We start from the raw sequence: 23,803 nt of genomic DNA, 5'->3' as shown, positions 1-23,803 counted from the left end.
GTTTCCTTCTGCCTTGGCCCTGTTCCTGTCTGCCTTTTCCTTTCCATTTCCACTGCTCCTGACTTAGATCAGGTCCTTTTTATCCTTCTTATGTTTAGTAGTTTTTAAAACAGTCTTTCTGTCTCCACACGTGCACAGTTCTGTCCTTTTGTCTCCACTGCTGCCCTAGTGATATTACTGTGCAGAGTCGACCTTGTTCCTTGCCTGCTTGCTTAAACACCCTCCAAGGGCTTCCTTTGCCAGCGGGGTGAAGGCTGCTCTTCTCAGCCTGGCTTCCAGCTGTCCTCGCTCCCCACTGTGACCTTTCCCTTGTTTTTCTATCCAATCTTACTGCTTGCTCTAGTCTGTTGAAATACTTAACCCTTTGTCCAAAGCACCACATTGTTTCCTTCTTCCATGTTTTTAATCCGTACTGAAATCGCTGCCTGCCCTTTTCTACTTTGCTGAGCCAGCCTGGCAAAATTACAGGCAACTTTCAAGACATTTTGGGGAAGTTTCTCTGATTTCTTTTCTTTCCACTCCTCCTGTCTCAGTCCCTCCTTTATGTGCTCATATTACCCTGAGGAAACCTCTGTGTATATACTCTACTGCGCTTGATTACTTACATGCCTATCATTTTCTCCTGACTTAAGAGATCTTGACTTTTTCCTAGTGATTAGTACAATACTTGGCAGTGGAAGGCATTCAGAAAATGGCTGTTGAGTGAATAGATAAGCAGACAGGTGAGCTAAGTCATTCAAGTTCTCACAGTGAGAGAACCCATGGTATTTGTTCATGTTTATGATGATACTGATGGTGTCTTCCTCATCAATCTGAAGTGGTCTTACTAAACAGAGAGGAACTGCAGTTTGCCTTGAGAGAAATAACTTTCCTAACCCATACCAATTTTGAAGGGCCATCTCCTCAAATCTTACCAGTTTCTCTCCCAACCTATTGCTCCTTTTAATTATGTTGAGCTATTTGAAGCTGCCGGTATTCAACCATTCACTTTCCTATGGTCAAGCTATAGAACAAATGGCAGGGAGTTTATTGGCCCTTATTGCATCTGTGCTTTTTAGATAGGGTGGAAATGGAGACTAGCCTGGCTTTGGGTGGATTTCTCAAAGGGTTCTGAACCCACTTCTAATGTGGGGTGTGGTTTCCACACACCAACAAGCAGTTCTCCTGTACCAGATGGGTGTCTTGCTATTCAACTCAGTTCTGCCATTGTCTGCTGCAGATAGCATCAGCTCAGCCCACAGGTTGAGGGCTCAGTTCTGCAAGACCACCCCTCTTCATACTCCCACCCCCATTTCAGACGCCAGTTGCAAGGCCAGATTGTCACCTCTGATTCTGACTGACTGGCTACAGATCGGAGTTTCCAGTGACCCCATCATTGGCTCACAGAACTCAGAGAAACATTTTACTTACTAGATCACTGGTTTATTATAAAAGGACACAACTCAGGATCAGCCAGATGGAAGAGATGCGTAGGGCAAGGTGTGTGGGAAGGGGCAGGGAGCTTCGGGGCCCACTCCGAGTGAGCCACTGTCCCTACAACGCCATGTGTTCACCAGCCTGGAAGCTCTCCAAACCGTGGCCTTTTGGATTTTATGGAGGCTTCATTACATAGGCATGATTGATTAAATCATTGGCCATTGGTGATTGAACTCGATCTCCAGCCCCTCTCTCTTCCCTGAGGTGGGGTTGTGGGTGTGGGACTGAAAGTTCCAACCCTCTCATCACATGGTTGTTTCCCCGGGCAAGCAGCCCCCAAACCCCCATCCTTAGATGCTTCCCAAAAGTCACCTCATTAACAAAGTCAGGTGTGATTGAAGGGGGTTTGCTATGAATATCAAGCTCTTATCATTATGAAATTTATCACTCTTATCATCTGGGAATTCCAAGGGTTTTAGGAGGTCTGTGCAGGAAATGGGGACAAAGACCAAATATATATGTTTCTTATTATAAATCACAGTATCGCATTTTCCCACTTAGTAGAATGAAGAGCTCTGGCTTAGTTTCATGACCTCCCCATGAGATAAGTGAGGCTTCCCTGCCCCTCCTTTTCCTACTTGGCCACAATCTTTTGTTTGGCTGTGGGCGTGTGGGGGGGGTGGCTTGAGGGGATGAAAGCTGCTACCAGTCAACACTCTGGGGCTGGGAGATGAAACTGGGAAAAAACACCTCTTTTCTTGGATTGTATGCTTTTGGCCACATAATTACAACACTAAGGTTTTCCTGTAGGTTCTCTCAAGGCTGACTCTGTTCAGAGGAAAGAAGAGTCTTTCTTCTTTCCTTGAACAAGAGGAGACTATTGTTAAAGAAAAAATTATTCTCGTACTTGTTAAATGGTAAAGAAGACTTTCAAAACTACTGCAGTAAAGGTCATGCCTATTGCAATGGAAGAGAAGAGATTGGGTTCAAGTCCAAGTATAGCAAAGGCAGCTGGGAACTTACAACCAGTGAGCAGGATGAAGGGGGTCAGTGGATGGAAAGTTACTAAGAGGAGACATTAAGGGTAGAGGGATTCTTGCTGAACTGGCCTAATAGGATTCTTGCTTAAGGCAGCCCATGGATTTATACATCAAAGATGGAGGATGAGGAACTTGAACAGATATTAAGGTTTGCGGGATTCTCTGTAAACTGACTTTAGCAGGATTCGTGCTACAACTGGGCTTGGCAGCCTAGAGACCAGTCCTAGTCAAAAAGTGTGCTCTGAGGAGCCTGTCTGAAGTTTGGTCAAGGAGAGAGTCTGTCTCCTGGAGCCCTGAGTGCTACTTTTTCAGGAGGCGGAATGCAGTGCCACTGAAGAGAGGTCTCAGAGCTGACCTCTGGTGCTTTGTCCCATGCAAGTTCTTCCCCATGGATATGTCTCTCTGTTGTCTTTTTTTTTTTTTTTTTTTTTTTTAATGTGGTTGGTGTTAAGATACTGTAGGCAAATGCAGCAGTTGGATGTTAAGGTGGAAGAGAAATTTTTTTCCTTGTAGGTGATCGTGCTTCCTTGCATTCATAATAAAACAGAAGTGATCGTAAACCAGACAAGTCTTCTCAGTCCCCAACCCTTATAGCTGTTTATTTCTCAGTCTTGGATGGAACCTTGAGAGGAGTTGTGAGGTACTTCAGGAACATTTATTGGTAAAAATAAATCCTGGGAGCCTCCCTTTATCATAAGATAAAAATTTATGGCTCAGTATTAATAAAGCTTTCTGATTCTAAAGATTTATTGATATTACAAACAGTTTTTGGAGGTATTAAAATATTTGGATGATTAAAAGTACTAGATATGATAACATAAAATAAGAACTCTTACAAACAGTATCTTCTAATATATCTTGAAAAGTTCTAAATTCAGAAGTTTGTATTCTTCTGGCACATGAACTACTGAAAATCTTTTCAGGTTTTGCCAGGTTATCTTAAAATCCCTAAATAAGTATAAGGAAACAGGACTAGATTTATTAAGAGCATTGCTTAGAGTTCAGTGCCTAGGGTAAGGCCTCAAGTTTTTTTTTATTTAACATCTTTATTGGAGCATAATTGCTTTACAATGGTGTGTTAGTTTCTGCTTTATAACAAAGTGAGTCAGCTATACATATACATATATCCCCATATCTCCTCCCTCTTGCGTCTCCCTCCCTCCCACCCTCCCTATCCCACCCCTCTAGGTGGTCACAAAGCACCGAGCTGATCTCCCTGTGCTATGCGGCTGCTTCCCACTAGCTATCTATTTTATGTTTGGTAGTGTATATATGTCCATGCCACTCTCTCACTTCGTCCCAGCTTACCCTTCCCCCTCTCTGTATCCTGAAGTCCATTCTCTAGTAGGTCTGCATCTTTATTCCCGTCTTGCCCCTTGGTTCTTCATGACCACTTTTTTTTTTTTTTTTAAGATTCCATATATATGTGTTAGCATACCGTATTTGTCTTTCTCTTTCTGACTTACTTCACTCTGTATGACAGACTCTAGGTCCATCCACCTCACTACAAATAACTCAATTTTGTTTCTTTTTATGGCTGAGTAATATTCCATTGTATATATGTGCCACAAAAGGCCTCAAGTTTTAATACAGGCTCAGCATGCTCCCAGATCAAAGTGGCGAGAGGCTTAACGGGAATGAAGCCTGCAAGGAAGTGCCCTCCGTGAACCAGGAGGTGCTGGTGGAGCTTGATCACTGGGGCGATGCCTGAAGGAAGAGGGCCTTGGAAGCCAGCCTTCCCGCTAATGGTATCGCAGGTGGGCCAGGAGAGCTCGTGCACTGAATTGGTGCACTGCTAATCCACATTGTAATGGTCTGCTTCCCATTTCAGATGGGGTTATGTCGATATATCTTATCAAATGATAAGTTTATGTAAAGTCTGAACATGAAACAGAGCAAGCAGCTTACTGTTTATGTTTATCGTATTAGTCATGCTGTGAATAATATTGCTGTTTTTCCTGTGTCAGGCGCTCAGAGGCACTGTGACTGACTTCCCTGGATTTGATGAGCGGGCCGATGCAGAAACTCTTCGGAAGGCCATGAAAGGCCTGGGTAAATTCAGCCTTCTTTTTGTTCTAAAAAAAAATGTGACATTTGTTTTTCTGAACAAAAAAGTCATTGTTTTACAGTAAGATTAACTTTAGAATATTTTGAGCTGAACATATATAGAGAGAAACATTAAAGGAACAAAAAAAATGACTGACCACCCCTAGTATTTAGTCTCTAGAACCAAACAGGAGTTAAATTCAGCCTCTTTGTTTTTTTAGCTTTTCAGCTTTACCCATATGGTAGCTGACTGAGTAGATAAACAGACATTCCTGAGGGTGATCAGCTGTGCAGCCTTTTGCTCTCAGTGTCCAATCAGATATCCAGTTCTATCAGTTTCTTACATCCCACTGTCTTCACTTTCTCAGCTTTCCTTTTTTGCAGTTTAAAAACCTCTCTTCTTGAGGACTTCCACATATAATTAATCCTCCTGTCCTCAGGCTCCTTCTGTACCAGTGTCCATGTGAAGGGATTCATCTTCCTCAAACTTGGCTCTGACCCCATCACTCTCCATTCTGAACATCTTGTGAGATTTCCTGTTGTAGCAGGATCGGGTGCAGGCTTTCTGGCCTTGTAAGGCCTTCCCTGGTATTCCAGCCCACCTTGTCGGTCTCAACGCACATTACTGCCTGATGTGTCCTCTGATCCATCCATGCCAGGTGATCTGCTACTCAGGAAAGCTCTGTATTTTCCTACTGTTGAGCTTTTCCTGGATTCTAAAAGCCTGTCTTTCTTCCTTACATCACTGCCTGTCAAAATCTTTTCATCCTTCAAGACTGTTTTGGGTGGGTGTCACCTTCTCCATGAAGCTTTTCCCAAAACTGTCTTCCGCTGCCTTTTAGCTACGAGAACCTCCTCTGAACCCCATTTAACACCTGGACCTCTCCTGAGGCCCTTGTCACATTCTGCCTTACCTCACACAAAAAAATTTGTATTTTTTACCCTAAATTGTTCATAACTTGAAACCAGGGTCTATATCTTTTCTCCTTTCTCAACCCCCTGGAACACCCAACACATCATGCCTTGTGAAGAGCTGTTATTTGAGTAATTATTTGTTGCAAGAAAAGCTAGGTGCACTCAGTTTTTAAAAAGTCAGGAGAATTTTTGCGTCTCCTTCACAATGTGTAGGGGTAGTACGTATTGTTGGAAACAATAACATTTTGATATTGTAAATTTTATAGTTTAATAAATTATTTAATAAAATATATTTTATGAGGCAAGGAATTAAAGTGACTGGGGAGCTGGTTACAAAGGTTATTGAGAGAAGGGGCATGTGGGAGCCTGGATGTAATGGTTGGAACATAATTGCAGGCACCGATGAGGAGAGCATCCTGACTCTGCTGACATCCCGCAGTAATGCTCAGCGCCAGGAGATCGCTATGGCTTTTAAAACTCTATTTGGCAGGGTAAGACTGTACTTCATCCCAAGGTGGAATGTGAGAGCAGCTTTCTCTTTTAAGACTAGTTTGAAATCTACTAATATTCTTTTGTAAATATCATTAATCTTATGATTCTGACTTTTCCTCCTTTTTTCTTTTCTAGTTTGTTTCTTAGTTATCAGCTGTTGGTTAAAATGCTCACTCAACTTATCCTCATATGATTGTTTTTCCTCACTTGACACTGTATAGGTGCTGAAAGATCCCAATGGGGATAACTGCCCTTCTTTCCTTCTGTGTTTCCCACTCAGGATTGTTGTATTATTTTCCAGGTGTAAACCTGTATTGCAATATGTTTTGCTCTGACACAGTCACACTTGGTTCCTTTTGGAGTGATATTTTAATAAATGAGTTTTTAATTCATTGATTTAAATGTTCTTATTTGATTAACAATTCAAAGTAAAAATTAAATTTGTCACTAAATGAATTAGTACAGACATAAAAAACTTAAATGTAGTTTTATTCTGAAAATTTTTGTTCATTATTTCGAGAAACAAATGCAAAGAAAAAAAAAAAGCATGTATTTTAAACACAAATTCTAGTTGCCTGTGTGCTGAAACTGAAATGGATGAGAAATACTGCTTTTATCTTTATAATTATGCAAGTTCCCCGTAATAGCAGCTGTCCTGCAGTAGTCAGGGGCATAGTAATGAACATAATCTATTATGTATGTATTAGAATATTACTAGATATGGAGAGAAAAGAAAACATTGTTTTGTTTAGGTATGATAGGCCAAATTTTGTCCTTTGTAAAAATGCATTATGATATTTTGGGGAAATTATTTTTTTGAGATAGACATGTTTCTCGGAAGAGTATTTTTAAAATATTTTAGGCTTATTTTAAAATATTTTAAGATAAATATTTTTTATAAAAAGCATTCATTTTTTAAAAACTCTGAGATTAAGAAAAACATCTTAAAAACAAGTACCTTGACACATGAGTGGCTTTGCTTTAGCTTAAGGTCAGATGTCAAAAGTACATTATTAAAAGCCACAGGGTGTTGTTTAGCTCATGTGTCTTCTACTTGGAGATAGCAATGTAAAGAATTCATTAGAGCAAAGGGCTATCGTTCATATTTAAGAAGAACCTCCTTAAAATTTCTGCATGGTTAACCAATTTATATTTTCTGTGAGTTAGGACCTTCTGGATGACCTGAAATCAGAACTGACTGGAAAATTTGAAAAATTAATTGTGGCTCTGATGAAACCCTCTCGGCTTTATGATGCCTATGAACTGAAGCATGCTCTTAAGGTGAAAGGATGAGTGCGAGGAATATTCCTGTCATGTGTATAATATTATTTTGTGTTGGTAATTACTTTATGGTATTTTTATTTTTATTTATTTATTTTTATTTTATTTATTTTTTATTTTTTTTGGAACATATAAATCATCACATCAGTCTATTACAGTCATTAACATGACAATTAGCTGTTTCAACAACTATTTCTTTTTTTTTAATTTTATTTAATTTTTTTTATACAGCAGGTTATGGTATTTTTATATTAAAACAAATTGAATTATTTCACTGAGGGTTTCTTGAAGGACAAAACTGCGTAGGAGGCAATAAGAAAAGGAGAGAGGAAATGACAAGTGTGTCATTTAGTCTTTTTGTATAGTTAACTCAGTAGTAGTGGGTTTTTAAAATTTTAGTGTATTTTACAGCCTTTTGTACTTTATTTTCATGCTTGTTTTCTAATTTTGAGATATGTTTTTTTTGTTTGTGTTTTTTTTTTGGTTTTTTTTTTGGCGGTGCGCGGGCCTCTCACAGTTGTGGCCTCTGCCGTTGCGGAGCACAGTCTCCGGACGTGCAGGCTCGGCGGCCATGGCTCACGGTCCCAGCCGCTCTGTGGCATGTGGAATCTTCTTGGACCGGGGCACGAACCTGAGTCCCCTGCATCGGCAGGCGGACTCTCAACCACTGCGCCACTAGGGAAGCCCTGAGATATGTTTTTAAAATGTTACGGATTAGGTATTTTATCTTTTAGTTTAGAAATTTGCCTGATTAGGGAACAATAATATTGTTAATCGTTTTAGCATAAAAGATGAAGCTTTGGAGAGAATTTTGAGATAAGAAAGATTTTCTAATACCCTTTCCTTCTTTCCTGTACTTCTAAATACTAAAATGAAGCAGCTGGTAAACTTGATATAATTTCATTGTAGCAAGTAACTAAATGTATATTCCCTTGCCTGGTGTTTGCAATGTTGTATAAATGTGATTACATTGAATCATTTGTTTAGACTTATGGGACAGGGAATAACTCAGTCACTAGTAGTTAGGTTTTGAATGGACAAACTGAAATTAACAACAAGGAGATGATGTAGCTCAGGTGGAGGGAGGAGAGGGTTTGTCAAGTTAGGAACCTTTCTGTGCTTCTTCATTTTCCTACAGTGATTCTTCGGAATAAATAAAATCTTAGGTTATTGGAAATGGGCATTTTTGCAGCCTTCTGAAATATTAGCAGTGGCTAAAATTCTGCCCGAGCATAAACCTAGTTCTTTCAGTGTTTGATTTTTTGGTAAAGCAACAGAAATATAAGGAAATTAAGGCTTAAATATGCTATCTTTTAAAATTAAGTTCAGCTATGTCATTGCTTGTATCTTCTAATTTAGTAGTGTAGATATGACTTATAATCAGAAAAAGGAAAACCAACTACAATTATTCTTTAAAAATCCAGAAAGCAAGTCCCAATTCCTTTATGCTGATCCAATAACTGATTCCTAATAACCAAGCCGTGCTATATTTATTTTTACCTGTGTTGCAGAATTTCCCTGTGATCCATAGAGAACTTAATTTGAGAGCAGGGTTGTTTATGTTTTGAGGTACATATTGTTTAAGTATCAGTGTTCTTCCATGTAAATTTATGTGAAGTTTTCATTTTTACTATTTCAGCCTTTTTTTAATTTCCTGTTTCATCAAAATGTTTCCCTTTAAAACTATTTAGAATTAAACTGATAAAATTACAAATTTATGTAATCTGTTATATGTCATATATGTAGACATATTCATACAATAAACATTTTTTTCATTAGGCAAAAAAGGATAAAATTGTCTTTGGAAAGAAAACTAATTTGAAATTTCGTATTTCTATAACTAATAGAACTCATAGAAAGTGAACGTTATGTTGGATAATATATATATATTTATGCAGTTGGGGTAACATCTGTTCTGGGAAAATCACTTTCTTTTTAATCTTATTAACATGTTTTTTTCTATTAAAAATAAATCTCCAAACAGGGAGCTGGGACAAATGAAAAAGTCCTGACAGAAATTATTGCTTCAAGGACACCTGAAGAACTGAGAGCCATAAAGCAAGTTTATGAAGAAGGTAACTGTTTCGAATTACATCTCCCTTCACTTCCGCTGTCACTTTGTCATTTCTCTAAAGGGAATGGAGTTCTTTGGAGTTATGGGAGGGCAGGCCATACGTGATTTCTGGATGAGTGAAGGAATGAGTAAACAAATAAGCAACCATTCAAGCTAGTTTCTCTTTCAGTAGGGAAGAGACTGCCTTTTTCTATACCTATAACTACTTTAGTATTTGTAAGAAACTTCTGTTGAGGATGGGACTTATTTTCATATAGGATTTACAGTCAGTGTTGGGATATACAGGTTGTCTCTTTCACTTTACATTTAAGATGTAAGTGGTTTTTCTTCCTTAAAAATTTCAGTTTTATGTTGGTAGAAGTTAAGAATTACTAAAAAGGAAAAGAAACCTTGTCCAAATCAGAGTCGATAATGTCTGAGTAAATGTATGTCATTCTAGCTAAGGGGGGTGCTTGACTACTTTGCATTTTGACTTTCTTTTTGGTGTCTTTTCTTTTGCATTTTTAAATTTTGTGTGTGTGAAAAAAACCCTATATTTCAATCTGAAGCATATCCTGTTAATGGAACCAAGAAAATGTAATAAAAAGCAAAAGTAGGGAGTTCTTTTCTCATCAGATTTTCTGTAAAAGACTCTGCCCTCTGCGTGACTTAGGAGGATCAGACTGTCCAGATGGTCAGCTCAGTCAACAGACCTCCAAGCCTAGTGCTTGCAGCTAGGAAAATGGGTCCCTATCTTGGCATTAGTTGGTTAATCTTAGAAATGACCCTGTAACCCAGCAAGTTAGAATGGTGTGAAATTTATGGCCACTAAACAATTACTTTTTTTTTTTTTTTTTTTTTTTTTTTTGCGGTACGCGGGCCTCTCACTGTTGTGGGCTCTCCCGTTGCGGAGCACAGGCTCCGGACGCGCAGGCCCAGTGGCCATGGCTCACAGGCCCAGCCTGCTCCACGGCATGTGGGATCTTTCCGGACCGGGGCACGAACCCGTGTCCCCTGCATCAGCAGGCGGACTCTCAACCACTGCGCCACCAGGGAAGCCCAACAATTACCTTTTGAAGCGCTGGAATCTTTCTTTCCTGCTCCTCTTTTTGTAGTTGGATAGGACCCAACCACTAAGGCAGAGGTGATACATGTATCTCAGCTGCAGGTGATCACGCTTGAGTTTTTACCTGATATAATATTCACATATCTCCTTCTGGGGTTGTTGACATTGATGAATGAGCCTTTGTGCTGCCGGGTGACAGATGGGGTGCCACAAGAGGTATAGTAACTGTGTGTGGTCCATCCAGTCAGCCGTGCTGTTGTGCACTAGCTATGTGTCCAGCAGCGTACTGGCTGTCATGAATGATGCAGAAGATGCACATAACAAAGCTCCTGTCCTCAAGGAGTTTGCAGTCTATTTAGGGATGACATGACTTAGAAAAAACTGCAAGAGTTACAGGATAGTAAAGTTCAAACATCGAACATGTTTAATGAAAGAATTCATTCAGAGAAGAGAGGTCATTTTGGCTTTGGATGTCAGGAGAGACTTCTTCACAGTGCAGTCAGACACTGAGCCAGGGTTTCAAGACTAGATAGGTTTCGAGTGGGTGAAGAAGGCATTTTTGGTCAAGGTCCACCCACTGTCTGCCATGGCATGGAGACCAGTTTGAGAAAAGTATACTGAGGGAACAAAGAGAATGTGACTGTAGTGGAGGGAATGTGCATGTCCATTGTGGAGATAAACTGAATAAGTGCAGTTAGGCTCTGTTACACATGGTTTTGTATGACTGGATTAGAAGTTTGGACTTGGTTCAAAAGCATTGTAAGCTCCTGAATGGATAGTAGAGTATTAAAGGGACAATTGAGGTCAGGAAGAACGTTTGAATTAAGAGGCTGATTAGTTAGCTGTGTTGGGAGAGGTAAGCTGGGCAGTTATGGCTCAGCCTAGGCTGGTGGGAGGTATGAGGCAAATCAGAGAGAGGAGAAATATAAATGGATTTGATGGTTGATTATATATAGGTGTTGGAGTAGAGGAAGGAATAAAAAATTCCTTCAAGGTTTTGTATTTGAGCAACTGATTGAAGTAGATATGTATCTTTTGTATTTTTAGAAGTGTCAAACTTTTAAACTTTGTCTCCTTTCAAATAATGATGAAATGTTTAAATGCCTTAGAGTAATACCTCCTTTCCTTCAGTGGCAGCTGGTTGTGAGACGGTGAAAAGTGCCTGTAGACTCTTGTAGATCCTGGTTTTCCCCTTTGCTGTGGCTTTATGTCTGTCGAATAGCTGGAAATGGAGGGGAGAAGGGCATATTTTAAAATATCACTGCTGTCTCTCAGAGTTAACTTTATTTGTTGCAGAGGAAAAATATCTTATTAGGAGAAGGAATGCCCATGCCCCAAAGGAAAAAAAAAACTCAGAATATTTGAGAGTGGAAGACCTTTTGAGATGAATCATGTAAAACATTTGAAAGAAAGGGAAACAAAGTTTAAAATTAAGATTGATTGTATTTTAGAGACTTTCCAGTACGATCATGTATCTGATTAATAACAGATTAATAACTACATTGGTTGAGAGCATTTCTAAATGGCCAAGTCATGATTTAGGTTTGAACTGAGTGCTTTTGGGAGACTTTAATTTCTTTTCTTCCAGCCACTCACCACTTAAAACATTTGCCTTCAGTCTTCAGAGTGCTCAGAGAAGCATGAACTATTATGCTAATCAGATATTTCTTATGTCTCTTCCATTTGATTAATGGGGCAAGATATCCTTTTCTAGTTGAAAGAAGCTGTAAATAAGTGTGAAATTATTCTGTTGCAGAATATGGCTCGAGCCTGGAAGATGATGTGGTGGGGGACACTTCAGGGTACTACCAGAGGATGTTGGTGGTCCTCCTTCAGGTATTGGGTGGAGGCTCTCTGTGGTTTAAAAAATCTGAAGCCGGACTGGTCTGAATCTAGTTAAGTCAAGTCACTTAAAATTCTTTTATCTATTTCTGGTACTTGCTTGATTCTGGCTGTGTGGTGCCAGTGTGTGTTTGTGTTTCAGAACATCTGACCTGAACTCGTAATAGCTAACTCATAGTTTTTTGGTTTTTGTTTTTTTGGATATCACTGTCCTCTTTTATTCATAGATTTTAAAATCAAGAGGGTCAGGTTGGTTTTGGACAGTGTTTGTGTGATAATGTAAAAATATTGTAGGATTGATAAGATCTTAATTAATGCATATTATTCCTAAGAGAAAAAGCTTTATGTGCATAACCATTAGGTGGAACCGTTTTTTCTTCAGAACAAAAATACTCATGTAATGCAATAACGTGACATATTATCTCTTCTAGGCTAATAGAGACCCTGATGCTGGAATTGATGAAGCACAGGTTGAACAAGATGCTCAGGTGAGTGAGACTTAATCTGTGATGACTTTATTATGACATAAATGAAAAAAGAATCCATGCTAATGGCAAATCATAATATGTTGTAATAGCATCTAAAAATAGTCTAACGGGTCGTTTACAAATCATAAGACCCATGTAAGTAGATGGCCAACAAAATGTTTTATCCCAAGGCTGAAATGAAATAAGATAAATTACATGTAAATAATGAGTTCCACCTGGATATGTTATTTTCCTTTAGATTATGGGACATTCTCAAAATAGAGAATTTTACAAGAAAACCAGGTGTTATGGATTGTACTGCCAATGTGGCAGTCTCTTCGTAGAAAAGGATAAAGAAGAAAAAGTACTTTAGTGGTAAATGGTGTTTTATTACATAATAGATGACACGTTATTGTAGAATTTGAAAATTCCTCCACCTTTCCTTTGATAGACTTCTAAACAGGATTGTTCTTTTGTCAGTTGCTCTTTAGTCACTCCCTAATGAAATTTTATACTTAAGTGGCTTTTAAATTCCATTATTGTCTCAGTATGGTTTATAAAGTAGTCAAATGTAGGAAATAAGTGTTAGGAAATTTGAAACATGAGACCTGAAAACTGGAAAATGGTAATAAAGGAATTTCTTGGGTTCCTAGAATCACATATCGTAGTCCTGTCTCTCCGGTCACATGTTTCAAATATAGGCGTACCTTGGAGATATTGTGGGTTTGGTTCTAGACCACCACACTAAAGTGACTATCACAGTAAAGCAAGTTACATGAATTATTTTGGTTTCCCAGTGCCTATAGAAGTTATGTTTACGCTATACTTCAGTAACTATGCAATAGCATTATATCTAAAAAACAGTGTACGTCCCTTAAATAATTCCTCTTCAGGGGTCAGTCCTCAAATTAGCTGCTTTTCAGGTCTCCCTGCCTGACCCCCAGGTGTGTGTCAGGTGCTCCTCACAGGGGAGACTATAGCATCTCAAGCTTCCTGCCACAGTTCTTGCCACCTAATATGGAAGCTGCCTATTTACTTGACTGACCACCCAGGGCACTCTGAGCTGTCAGTTCAATCTGTATCCTTTGTCCCTAGCATATGGTTAGCACTTAGTAACTATGAGTTGCTGACGAGTGACCCAGTGCATAACTCTAACATAGAGGGGATCATTTCTGTCTTCTAGATAAGGAAACTGAAGCTCAGGGGTTCGAGAAACAAGCCCATGGCCCTTACTGAGTGGGAATGGAGCTGGAATTTCTACCTGGGCCCATCTGACCCCAAAGCCCTTCCTCTTTCACTAGACAACAGTCTTGGCGTTCTTACCTGTTAGCTCCTTTCTCTCCTTTCCTCTATGGTAAAACAGGCTTAGTAAGTATAGATTGGAAGGAAAGATCTCGCTTAACCCTGCCTGCTTACAGACCCGTCCTCCCAAGCTGTTAGGGGCTTTGCTCATTGCTGAGCCGAGCCTGTTGCTTTCCAGGCTTGCACTGTCTGTGGGTCTGTAGGAGATGTGCTGGTCCTCACACTCCTGCTCTCAGGACTGGGACCTCTGGATGCTTTTCAGCGGTCGTGGTCACGGTGAAAGGAGCAGCTTAATGGTCTCAGACGACTGCAGTGAGGCCTGCATTAGCGGGCGGTGGGCAGATTTCCCAGCACAGCTGGTGGTGTGACGAGAGCACCGCTGCAGTGTGAGGCTGCTGAACGGGAACAGTACATTTGTACCTCGTTTTCATTGATTTCTCTGCTTGGAGCACTCACTGTGGAGCAGTGCTTCTCAGACTTTAATGTGCCTATAAATCCTTTGGGGATCTCCTTAAAGTGCAGATTCTGACTCAGTAGGTCTGGGTGGGGCCTGGGATCTGCATTTGTAACAAGCCCTCAGGTGATGCCCGTGCTGGTCCTGGGGCCACACTTTGAGTACTGAGGCTATATAAGCATCACTTAACCTCTGCTGCAGGGGATATGACCATTCAGAACCCTGAAGGGGAAACTTTGTACATCTGAAAACTGACTTACGAAGTTACTTTAACCTACCCCTGAAATAGTATCCAGGCTTTCTTTACCTTTTCAGTGACCAGGGACAACACAGAATACAGGCTGGCTGTTGATCTTTGATTCATAAAAATCTTATTAATTAATTCAGCCTGTTGAAAACAATTACCCTTTCAGCATTATAAAAAAGGAACACACCCATTTATACCTTGTAGCAAGGGTACCTGGGCTGTTATCACTGATGGGAATTTCAGATTTCTTAATTGAGAGTCATCCAACTAAGGGGCCCTTTTATAAGCATTTGAATTTTTTTCCCTACTGATACCTGGCACTAAGAGGAGTCCTGTTATTTCAGGGATTTGATAAGCCTCAATGAGTCATTCACCTGGGAATTGAACATTTTGTAGTTAATTCACTTAACTTTTTAACATTTTTAATGCGTTGAACTGATTTTACTTTCTCCCCTACCAAATCCTTGTTTTATGCTTTCTCTGGAGAGAAAGTTGAACTCTTAAGGAAGGAGGGAGAAGGGAGTCAGTGCTTATTGAGTACCTGCTGTTGATTGCCTGACACTGTTCAGTGCATTCATTATGTGAGTTATATAATCTCCATTAATAACTCTATAGAAATATTATTCCTACTGTGTAGGTGAAGACACTGAGCCTCAAGAAGAGATTAAGTAACTCATCTAAGACTCACAGATAGGACAGGACCAGTTCTGTTTTGATTCCAAAACCTCTGTACTTTGCACTGAACCAGAGGTTATCAAACTGCTTGGGCTAAACTGTAAAGCCCCCTCTGAGGGAAGGGGGAGGGTGAGGAGGTGTGAGGGTCCCTCATCCAGAAGAGCTCCGTGGATACTGGGCAGCCTCATTTAACCCTTACATTAAGACAAGACAAAACAAAAGACTTTTAAATATTGCTGTATATGATGATACCGTCATTATTATTGCATATGATTCAGTTAGTAGTAGTTTTAGACTAGGTAATGATCCCAAACGTAATTCTTCCAAGAAAATTAAGAGATTATAGTTAAAAGTAGCCATCTCACCAGGTTTTTCCATACAACTGCTACAGCTACTAGAGAACATCCCTAGAAATAGAGAACAATTGGTAAGAAAGGAGGCTTCAGCAGCGCTTGCAGTATTGTACAGGATGAGCCCTTCACCACTTTTAGGCATTAATGTATACGTATATCTCATCTGTGTGTGGAAAACATACTAGAGGTAGTAGCCAGTATCTTTGGGATGTTGATATTCTTGGTAATTTAAATTTCCTTATTTATGTGTTTTCTCTGTTTTATAAAATTTATCAATGAACATGTGTAATTTTTGTAATTAGATTAAAAAAGTTATCTTAAGAGAAGTGTACAGCACCCTGATATAGTTCTAAGGTTTAGATACTTGCATGACTTTCATAGTAACACTCTTTTTAGTTTTGAAGAGCATGCTCACATGACCAGGATTGATGTTGTGTATTTTTATCATTAAAATAAATTAATTTCAATATTGAGCGTAGAGATGATTCTCTGGAAGTGTAATACAAAATAGATCTGTAGTAGCGTAGTCTATATTCTTAAACATACTGTGATCAAAATTCCTACATCCAAACACGTGCTTTGATCACCTCGTATCATTCGTTTTGCCGCTTGTGGCCGTAAAGGCAGCTCGGAGTGGTGGTCTCAGCAAATTGCATTTGGCTTGCTTTAATAGGTATACTTACCTTGAAATGATTAAAAGGGTAGTATAGACATTTTAAAGATTGATGCTTTGGGTTTTAATAAATAAGCTACAACCCAATAAGTGGACTCAGAGTTAATGATGTTTGTATATAATTTTTTCAGCAATGATATGGACATTGGAAAGCATATATTCTTTTCCATGTAAAAAGGTAAATGTAGACACTCAAACTACTCAACAAGTATATGTTAAGTGCCTGCTGTATGCCAGGCACTGTGCTGTACTCACAATGTTTTAAAAATTCGTTGTGATCTCTTAAAAATGGGAAAACTTTTTGTAGCTAGCATTGGTTAAATTTCAGCTGTAAAGAGAGAATATGGAGTTTTATCATGTATTACTGAACAGCTACAGAGCAAGCAAAACAGAAAACGCAGACCCCTTAGCTCCTAGTTAAACTTTCCCAGTCTGTAAATGGATGTATCAGCAGTGAGGTAGGTAATCAGAACTTTCCACCAACCATATCATTGCTCCTGGAAGTCATGGTAGACATTTTGGGGACATTTAACCTGGCACCATTGCTCTGCTTTATTGCTTTGCCACAGTTTAGTGGCAAGCTCCCAAGTAGCCCCAGACTTAGTGAGCTGAGTTTCAGAGTAGGAAACATCAGAACTGAAAAACATAAGATGATGAATCAGGCAAATTCATATTCAGGGAGTAAAACCCAAGTGTGATTAAGAACCTGGACATGAGATGGGAGAACAATTTATTAATTGAGGTTGAAATTTTCACAGGCTTTGTTTCAGGCTGGAGAACTTAAATGGGGAACAGATGAAGAAAAGTTTATTACTATCTTTGGAACACGAAGCGTGTCTCATTTGAGAAGGGGTGAGTGATAAAAATGTGTGTGATACGTATGGTACTTTGATTAATTTTGAAAGTACGGGAGTCAGTATGCCAGAATACCTGCTGCATAACAGGCCCTTGCTGAATGGATCAGTTTTTAAATTCCTTCCTTTTGGTGACCTTGAGAAATCTCATAGTTCTCTGCTTCTCTTGTAGCTTTTACAAAACTTAGAGATCCTTAGTCCACTCTTTGCTATCAGGGTGATGAGGGAGATAGGCCTCTAGATTGTTACTCATAGTGACAAATCACTGAGCTGTAACTCACTCCAAGTATTTCCTCTTAGATAGTGGTACCTAAGAGCTCACTTCTGGGTATTCATCAGTACTTGCGGTATCAAGTGGGAATAAGTTCACTGGCAAGTGACAGAAAACCCTACTAATAGTGGCTTTAATATTGGGCTTTCTGTAGGTAAGATTCCTTGGCTGATTTGGCAGGACGTAGGCTCTTTCTGTTTTCCTTCTCCACTGTCCTTAGCGCTTTGGTTCTCTTTCTCATCTTCGGTACCTCATTGTCACACGATGACTGCTGTTGCTCCAAACATGCCAACCATTTTCACAGCAAGAAGAAAAGAAAGGGGTAAACTCACCATATCTGTCTATTACTTTTAATTGGGAAAGAGAAAGATTTTTCAGAATCGTCTCCCACAGATTTCCCTTTAGATCTCATTGGTTATAACCAGTAAGGAGGGGATGGGAAATGAGTGAACAAAGAACACTTAGAATCCATTGTTTCGGACTTGGCACGTTGAGGCTCTGAACAAAATCAAGGTCTGTCAGCAAGGAGAAAGGGGAGATTTGTGTTTGGTAGGACAGTGCCTGGTTAGAGGAAGTATCTTTCTGGAAAGAGTGATTCTTATGTGATTCATAAATTGTCCTGTTTTCTAGTGTTTGACAAATACATGACTATATCAGGATTTCAAATTGAAGAAACCATTGACCGAGAGACTTCTGGTAATTTGGAACAGCTGCTCCTTGCTGTCGGTAGGTAATTTTATAATGTATATAATATTCATGGTGTTAAGAGGTAAAGTATTTTATTCAGTTGAAGCTGTATCTGAAAATAACCATCTATTTCTTTATTAAAAAAGAGCTTATCATGATATTTGGGTGAAGCAAACTCCTAAATTTCCAATTCAAAATCTGTCTTGATGTTGGAAATACGTGAACTATCTGGTTATTTCATTTAATCTTATGGAAACATTAAGAGAATTGTTTAAAACTCATTTTGAAGCTGCATTAAAAGTATTACTGTTTCATTGTGAACCTGAAATGTGGGCATTGTAATCTCAGGCTTGTAAATGTTACTTCTGATATCTGTGGAATTTTATTTTTCTTTAGAATACCATCCTCACAGTTTTGAAGCAGACTGAGAAATTGGAATCTGATTTAGAATAAGTATCTTTGACATAGTGGAAGATGTGTGATAGTGGTTATTTTTCTGAGTAAATAGTTTAGAATTTTATTTTAGCTAAATATTCAGAATAACCTGGAAAAATTGGAGAAACGAGTTTGTGCAGTTTATTGTCGTATTACGTACTCACCAAATTCCAGGGAGAATCTAGTTTGTGAGTTCCCTGTGGTCCCAGTTTTCATATGGGTTTGGAGTGAACCTCTGTCTGCTGTTTGTTCTGAGTATCTGGTGTTGAGCTGAAGCTTCTGTGCTCTCTGTCTTCTGGAGAATAAGCTACATGTGTGCATGTACCAGCACTAACAGTAACCTTTCATTTGAGTCCACAGTTAATGAATTTTAACAGAAATCTTTTAGATGACCCCTTCATAATAGAATACACATAAAAGTTATGACAGATTTAGTTACTGGTGGCTGTTTTCTTAAGCATTGGAGAAGAACACACCACCCCCAATCAAGGATTTGTTATTTTTGTATATTAGGGAATTTTTATGATAGTTTCTGAAGCTAAGCAGACTGAGTTCTGAGGAGCCCTAACATACAATAGATATGTGCGTGTTCGAGGAAGATACTCTTTTCTGTTACCAGTTTATCTGGATGTTTCTACCAAAATGGGTGAGTCTCGTGCTGCTCTGTGTGAATCATGGACGTTATATCAATAGAATACCTATATTAAGATTACAGACAGATAGTCTAAGGTTTGTCAGATGAGATGGGGTAGTAATCTTACATTATTTGCTTGAATATAGTGGAATGAAAACTCCCAGGAGGTTTGTATAATTTATTGGGGATGAAGAAGGTTGTGGCATAACAGCCCAGGCTGCCAAAACTGTTACAGCAAAAAGGTGCTCATAGAAGAAAGGGGCACTGAAAAACTTGCAGCCCCTGTCCTACGTGCCTTTCTGTGTAGAACTCAGAACTCTACGGAAAACTCAAGCCAGTATCTATGGAGATTCTCTGTAGTCAGGAGATCAGAGCAGCTTGCAAATGAGCAGCTCTTGAGCCTGTGTTACTTTCGTACTGTATTTAAGTAGAGCTATAAGCGTCAGGCAGCTTTGATTTTAATTACTTTATCCTTTTCACATCAGAATAGCACGTGACCATTATATTACTTATTTTTGTAGTGAAATCCATTCGCAGTATACCTGCCTACCTTGCAGAAACCCTCTACTATGCTATGAAGGTAAGTGCATGCCTTGAGTCTTCTATCTAATTAATTTATCTCTCTAGTATGTTTTAGATGATAGACTTTGAGGCTTTTTTCCTCCTTAAAACAGGTAGTTCAATTCTACTAAATGGTTTTACTTGATTGACTCACCCCAACTCAGGGGAGTTTGATGCTATAATTGACATTTTTAAACATGTGCCTCTCTTTTGTTCTTTTTTAAAGGGAGCTGGGACAGATGATCATACCCTCATCAGGGTTGTGGTTTCCAGAAGTGAGATCGATCTGTTTAACATTAGGAAGGAGTTCAGGAAGAATTTTGCCACCTCTCTTTATTCCATGATTAAGGTAGTGGAACCGTTCTTTAAATGTTGAGAAATCCACAGCCGACCAGTGCATAGCTTGCAAGACATGGGTGGGAGAACCTAATTCCTGTGTTAAGTTTAGAGTTTTAGGGATGTGATTAGAGCCGTGAGTTACAAAGTTTGGCATCATGTCCCCTGAAGTACGGGTGATGGCTCCTGAGTGAAAGACTGGCTCTCGGTGAAGGCCGAGGCTCCTGGTGAGCTTAGAAGCATTATTTAGTAGTGGTGACAGATGACTCACTAAACCCAGTCTTGTCCACGGTAATAATATGTTGGTTCTTTCTGCCTTTTATCAGTTCCAGCTGTCTTGATTAGTTTCTCCTTTCTTTCATATCAGTGTTTTCTTTCTTTATTGTCTGTTATCACCTTATCTCTGGTATTGGTTCATAGTTCAGGAAAGAACCAACCAGGTCATATCAGGAGTAAGTAAAGAGCTTAAGTATTACTGTCATTTTTATCCTTTTAAGAGCAAGGGACACTGTGGCCTATAATTAAATTTGGCTTAAAGCCTTTTGACTTCCTCATTCTTTCTTTTCCTCTCTCCCTTCCTCCCTCCCTCCCTCCCTCCCTCTGTCTGCCTTTCTGTCTTTTTTTGTCTCTCTGTCTTGGTCTTTCTTTTTGATAAAGGGGAATGTGGACTGTGTGCAAAGCAGCATCTCAGTTGAGAAAGCATTGAACTTTGTGTGTGCGTCGTGTGCTGGGCTGAAGGGTACTAGAGAGTTCTCCCAGTGACTCATAGCTTGAAACGTTAACTTATCCCACACATCTGTGCATGACACAAGCAGAGGCAAAATGTACCTTACCCTTCTGTCTTTGAGGCAAAGCCATAACAGCCAGGCGGTCCCAGCCTTGCCCCCCATAGCCAGCCATATGCTATGTGATAAGACAGGGGTCCCCAACTCCCGGGATGTAATGCCTGATGATCTGAGTTGGAGCTGCTGTAATAATAATAGAAGTAAAGTGCACAGTAAATGTAATGCCCTCAAATCATCCCGAAACCATCCCCTGCCCCCCGGTCCTTGGAAAAATTGTCTTCCATGAAAACAGTCCCTGGTGCCAAAAAGGTTAGGGACTGCTGTGATGAGAGACTTAGAGTTTGTTTAGAAACCTTGACTTGAACATGGTTGTAAAAGCTTCCCTGTTCTCTGTGTTACTAGAGGGAAGAACATACTTCACTGTCTTAGGTAGAACTGTGCTTTTAAGGGGTAAAATTAGAAAGTTAAACATCAGTTGCATCAGTAGGAAATTCTCTGTAAAGCATTCCTGTTGTGAAAGACACTCACAGAGAGATTACCCACATGGGGGAAACGTCATGTGAATAAAACCTGTTGCCAGATATGTCTTAGTTTTTTATTTTCTTTGGCTTCTGTGAGTCATGGGGGTTAACGGAGTACATTTGGGTTTCAGGGGGACACATCTGGGGACTATAAGAAAGCCCTCCTGCTGCTCTGTGGAGAAGATGACTGATGTGCGCCTGGAGAGAGACCCTGCACCGTGCCTGCCACCGTCGCCACTGCCTTCCTGCAGTGCATCTCACTGCACTTCTTGCACGCCAGAGCGTGGCACGTTGCCTTATTCATGCCAGCATGCTATGACCAAAACATATATGTTGTAGAAGAAAATAGTAGTGCTCCTTTCTGATCTTCGCTTAAAATCCTTCTCCTTGACTGTCGTAGTCCTGAAGTGTACTTACGTTACTAAGACTAAAGTCTGGATCATTTATATTTTCCTTTAAGAGGTCAGACTGCTTTCAGCCTTTTTTAAAAACTTCATTTATATTAAATTGATAACCGCATTACCTTAACCAGAACCTTAGCCTTGAAATTGTGAACTCCTGGAAATGTTATTAATCAAGTTTGCTACTAAATTAAACCTGAAACATAATGGAGGTTGCATTCAAAGGGTTAATGAATAATAAACGTTTCCTTCCTCCTGAATTACGTGTGGGTGTGTGTCTAAAGAAAACTTATTTAATTTACCTACTTAACAATGATATGTTTTTTCAAGCTAGTCGGTTGACAGTGTTGTCAGTTGACAACTGAATTTATAGTTGGCTTTTGGGTGAAAAGCTTGAAATACAACATGCAAAATGAATTGTCTGTGCAGTGTGGAATGAGGGAAGAGTTGAAGGGGGTCTCTGATTTATTGGTGGTGTGTTTATGTGGGCATCAATTAAAGCAATGCTTATGTTAGTTGCTTACTAGAAAAGCTGATTTTAAAACTTAACCTAAAATTTCAGAGTTACTTTTCACTTTTCTGTTATCAACTTGTTTTTCCTGTTTTCATCTACTACCTTCTTTGAGATAAAAAAGCAGGCAATATAGAGGCAAAAAGAGAGAAGTGGCTTCTTTCTTCTAATATTTACCTTTCAGTTTTCTGCTTTCAAACTGCTTCTTGAATTGGTGTCAACTTCCTTTTTTCACTTACTCCTTTATAAATGTGTGTTTTTAAAAGCAAGTGATTGCTATTAATAAGACATTTTGATAAATGGACTACTCTCCTACTGGAAACTCTTAATTAGTGATATTGTTCTTTTCACAAGCTTGGCTGGTCATCAGAATAACCGTGAGAGCTTTGAAAATTATGTGTGTGTATATATGACATGCTATTTTTTTTTTTGCAAAAGCTCCGTAGGCAATTCTAATGCAGAGCCAAGTTGAGAATCAACTGCCTCTACTGCCCCCAGCCCCGCATGCTGAGATATAATTGACATACAACACTGACAGGTTTAAGGCGTACAGCATAACGGCGTGACTTAGGTATGTTGAAAAATGATTATCACAGTAAGTTTAGCTAATATCTATCATCTCATGTAGATTAAAAAAAAGAAAGAAGAAAACATTTCTCCTGGTGGTGAGAGCTCTTAGGGTTCTCTCCTAACAAGTTCCAAAAGGCCAGACAGCAGTGTTAAGTATAGTTACGTTGAACGTTACATCCCCAGGACTTACTTATCTCATAACTGGAAGTTTGTACGTTTTGTCCACTTTCTTCCAATTCCCCACTCCCCACCCCTGCTTCTGAGAGCCACAAATCTGACCTCTTTTTCTATTAGTGTGTGTTTGTTTGCTTTTTAGATTGTACATATAAATGAGATCGTGCAGTATTTGTGTCTCTCTGACTTATTTCACTGAGCATAATTCCCTCAAGATCCATCCACGTCGTCCCAAATGGCAAGAGGTTCATTTTTACGGATGAATAATATTCTGCTCTCTGTGCGTGCATGTGTGTGTGTGTGTAGCTATCACTTTTTCTTTGTTCATTCATTGATGGATACTTAGGTTGCCTCTATGTCTTGACTACTGTAAATAATGAACATGGGGGTGCATATATCTTTTGAGTTAATGTTCTCATTTTCTTTGGATAAGTACCTAGAAGTGGAACTGCTGGATCATATGGTAGTTTTAATTTTTTGAGGACCCTCCATGCTCTTTTCCATGGGGGCTGTACAAATTTACATTCCCACCAACAGTACACAAGGGTTCCCTTTTCTCCACATTCTCGTCAACGTTTGTTATTTCTTGTCTTTTTCATAATAGCCATTCTAACGGGCAAGATGATATCTCATTGTGGTTTTGATTCACATTTTCCTGATTAGTGACGTTGAGCACCTTATCATGTACCTGTTTTGGCCATCCGTATGTCTTTTATAGAAAAATGTCTATTCAGATCCTCT

At 39.3% G+C, this 23,803-nt stretch overlaps 1 protein-coding gene across 1 annotated transcript in view; it reads left to right on the top strand.

Annotated features, from left to right (window-relative positions):
* The window catches only part of ANXA5 (annexin A5), a 31,394-nt gene extending 9,327 nt beyond the window's left edge, over window positions 1-22,067 (top strand). The window contains exons 3-13 of the mRNA XM_060012940.1: window positions 4,424-4,508; window positions 5,814-5,908; window positions 7,077-7,190; window positions 9,175-9,265; window positions 12,066-12,145; window positions 12,583-12,639; window positions 17,081-17,174; window positions 18,078-18,173; window positions 19,725-19,783; window positions 19,991-20,113; window positions 21,538-22,067. Coding sequence (XP_059868923.1) covers window positions 4,424-4,508; window positions 5,814-5,908; window positions 7,077-7,190; window positions 9,175-9,265; window positions 12,066-12,145; window positions 12,583-12,639; window positions 17,081-17,174; window positions 18,078-18,173; window positions 19,725-19,783; window positions 19,991-20,113; window positions 21,538-21,597 — 954 coding nt within the window. The 3' untranslated portion in view covers window positions 21,598-22,067. The remainder of the gene's footprint in view (window positions 1-4,423; window positions 4,509-5,813; window positions 5,909-7,076; window positions 7,191-9,174; window positions 9,266-12,065; window positions 12,146-12,582; window positions 12,640-17,080; window positions 17,175-18,077; window positions 18,174-19,724; window positions 19,784-19,990; window positions 20,114-21,537) is intronic.
* The last annotated feature ends 1,736 nt before the right edge of the window (window positions 22,068-23,803 follow it).

The sequence above is a fragment of the Delphinus delphis genome, chromosome 5 (assembly GCF_949987515.2).
Source record: "Delphinus delphis chromosome 5, mDelDel1.2, whole genome shotgun sequence".
In the NCBI taxonomy this organism is placed as follows: domain Eukaryota; kingdom Metazoa; phylum Chordata; class Mammalia; order Artiodactyla; family Delphinidae; genus Delphinus; species Delphinus delphis.
The sequence above is the reverse complement of the archived record's forward strand: the minus strand, read 5'-3'. Positions and strand labels throughout refer to the sequence as shown.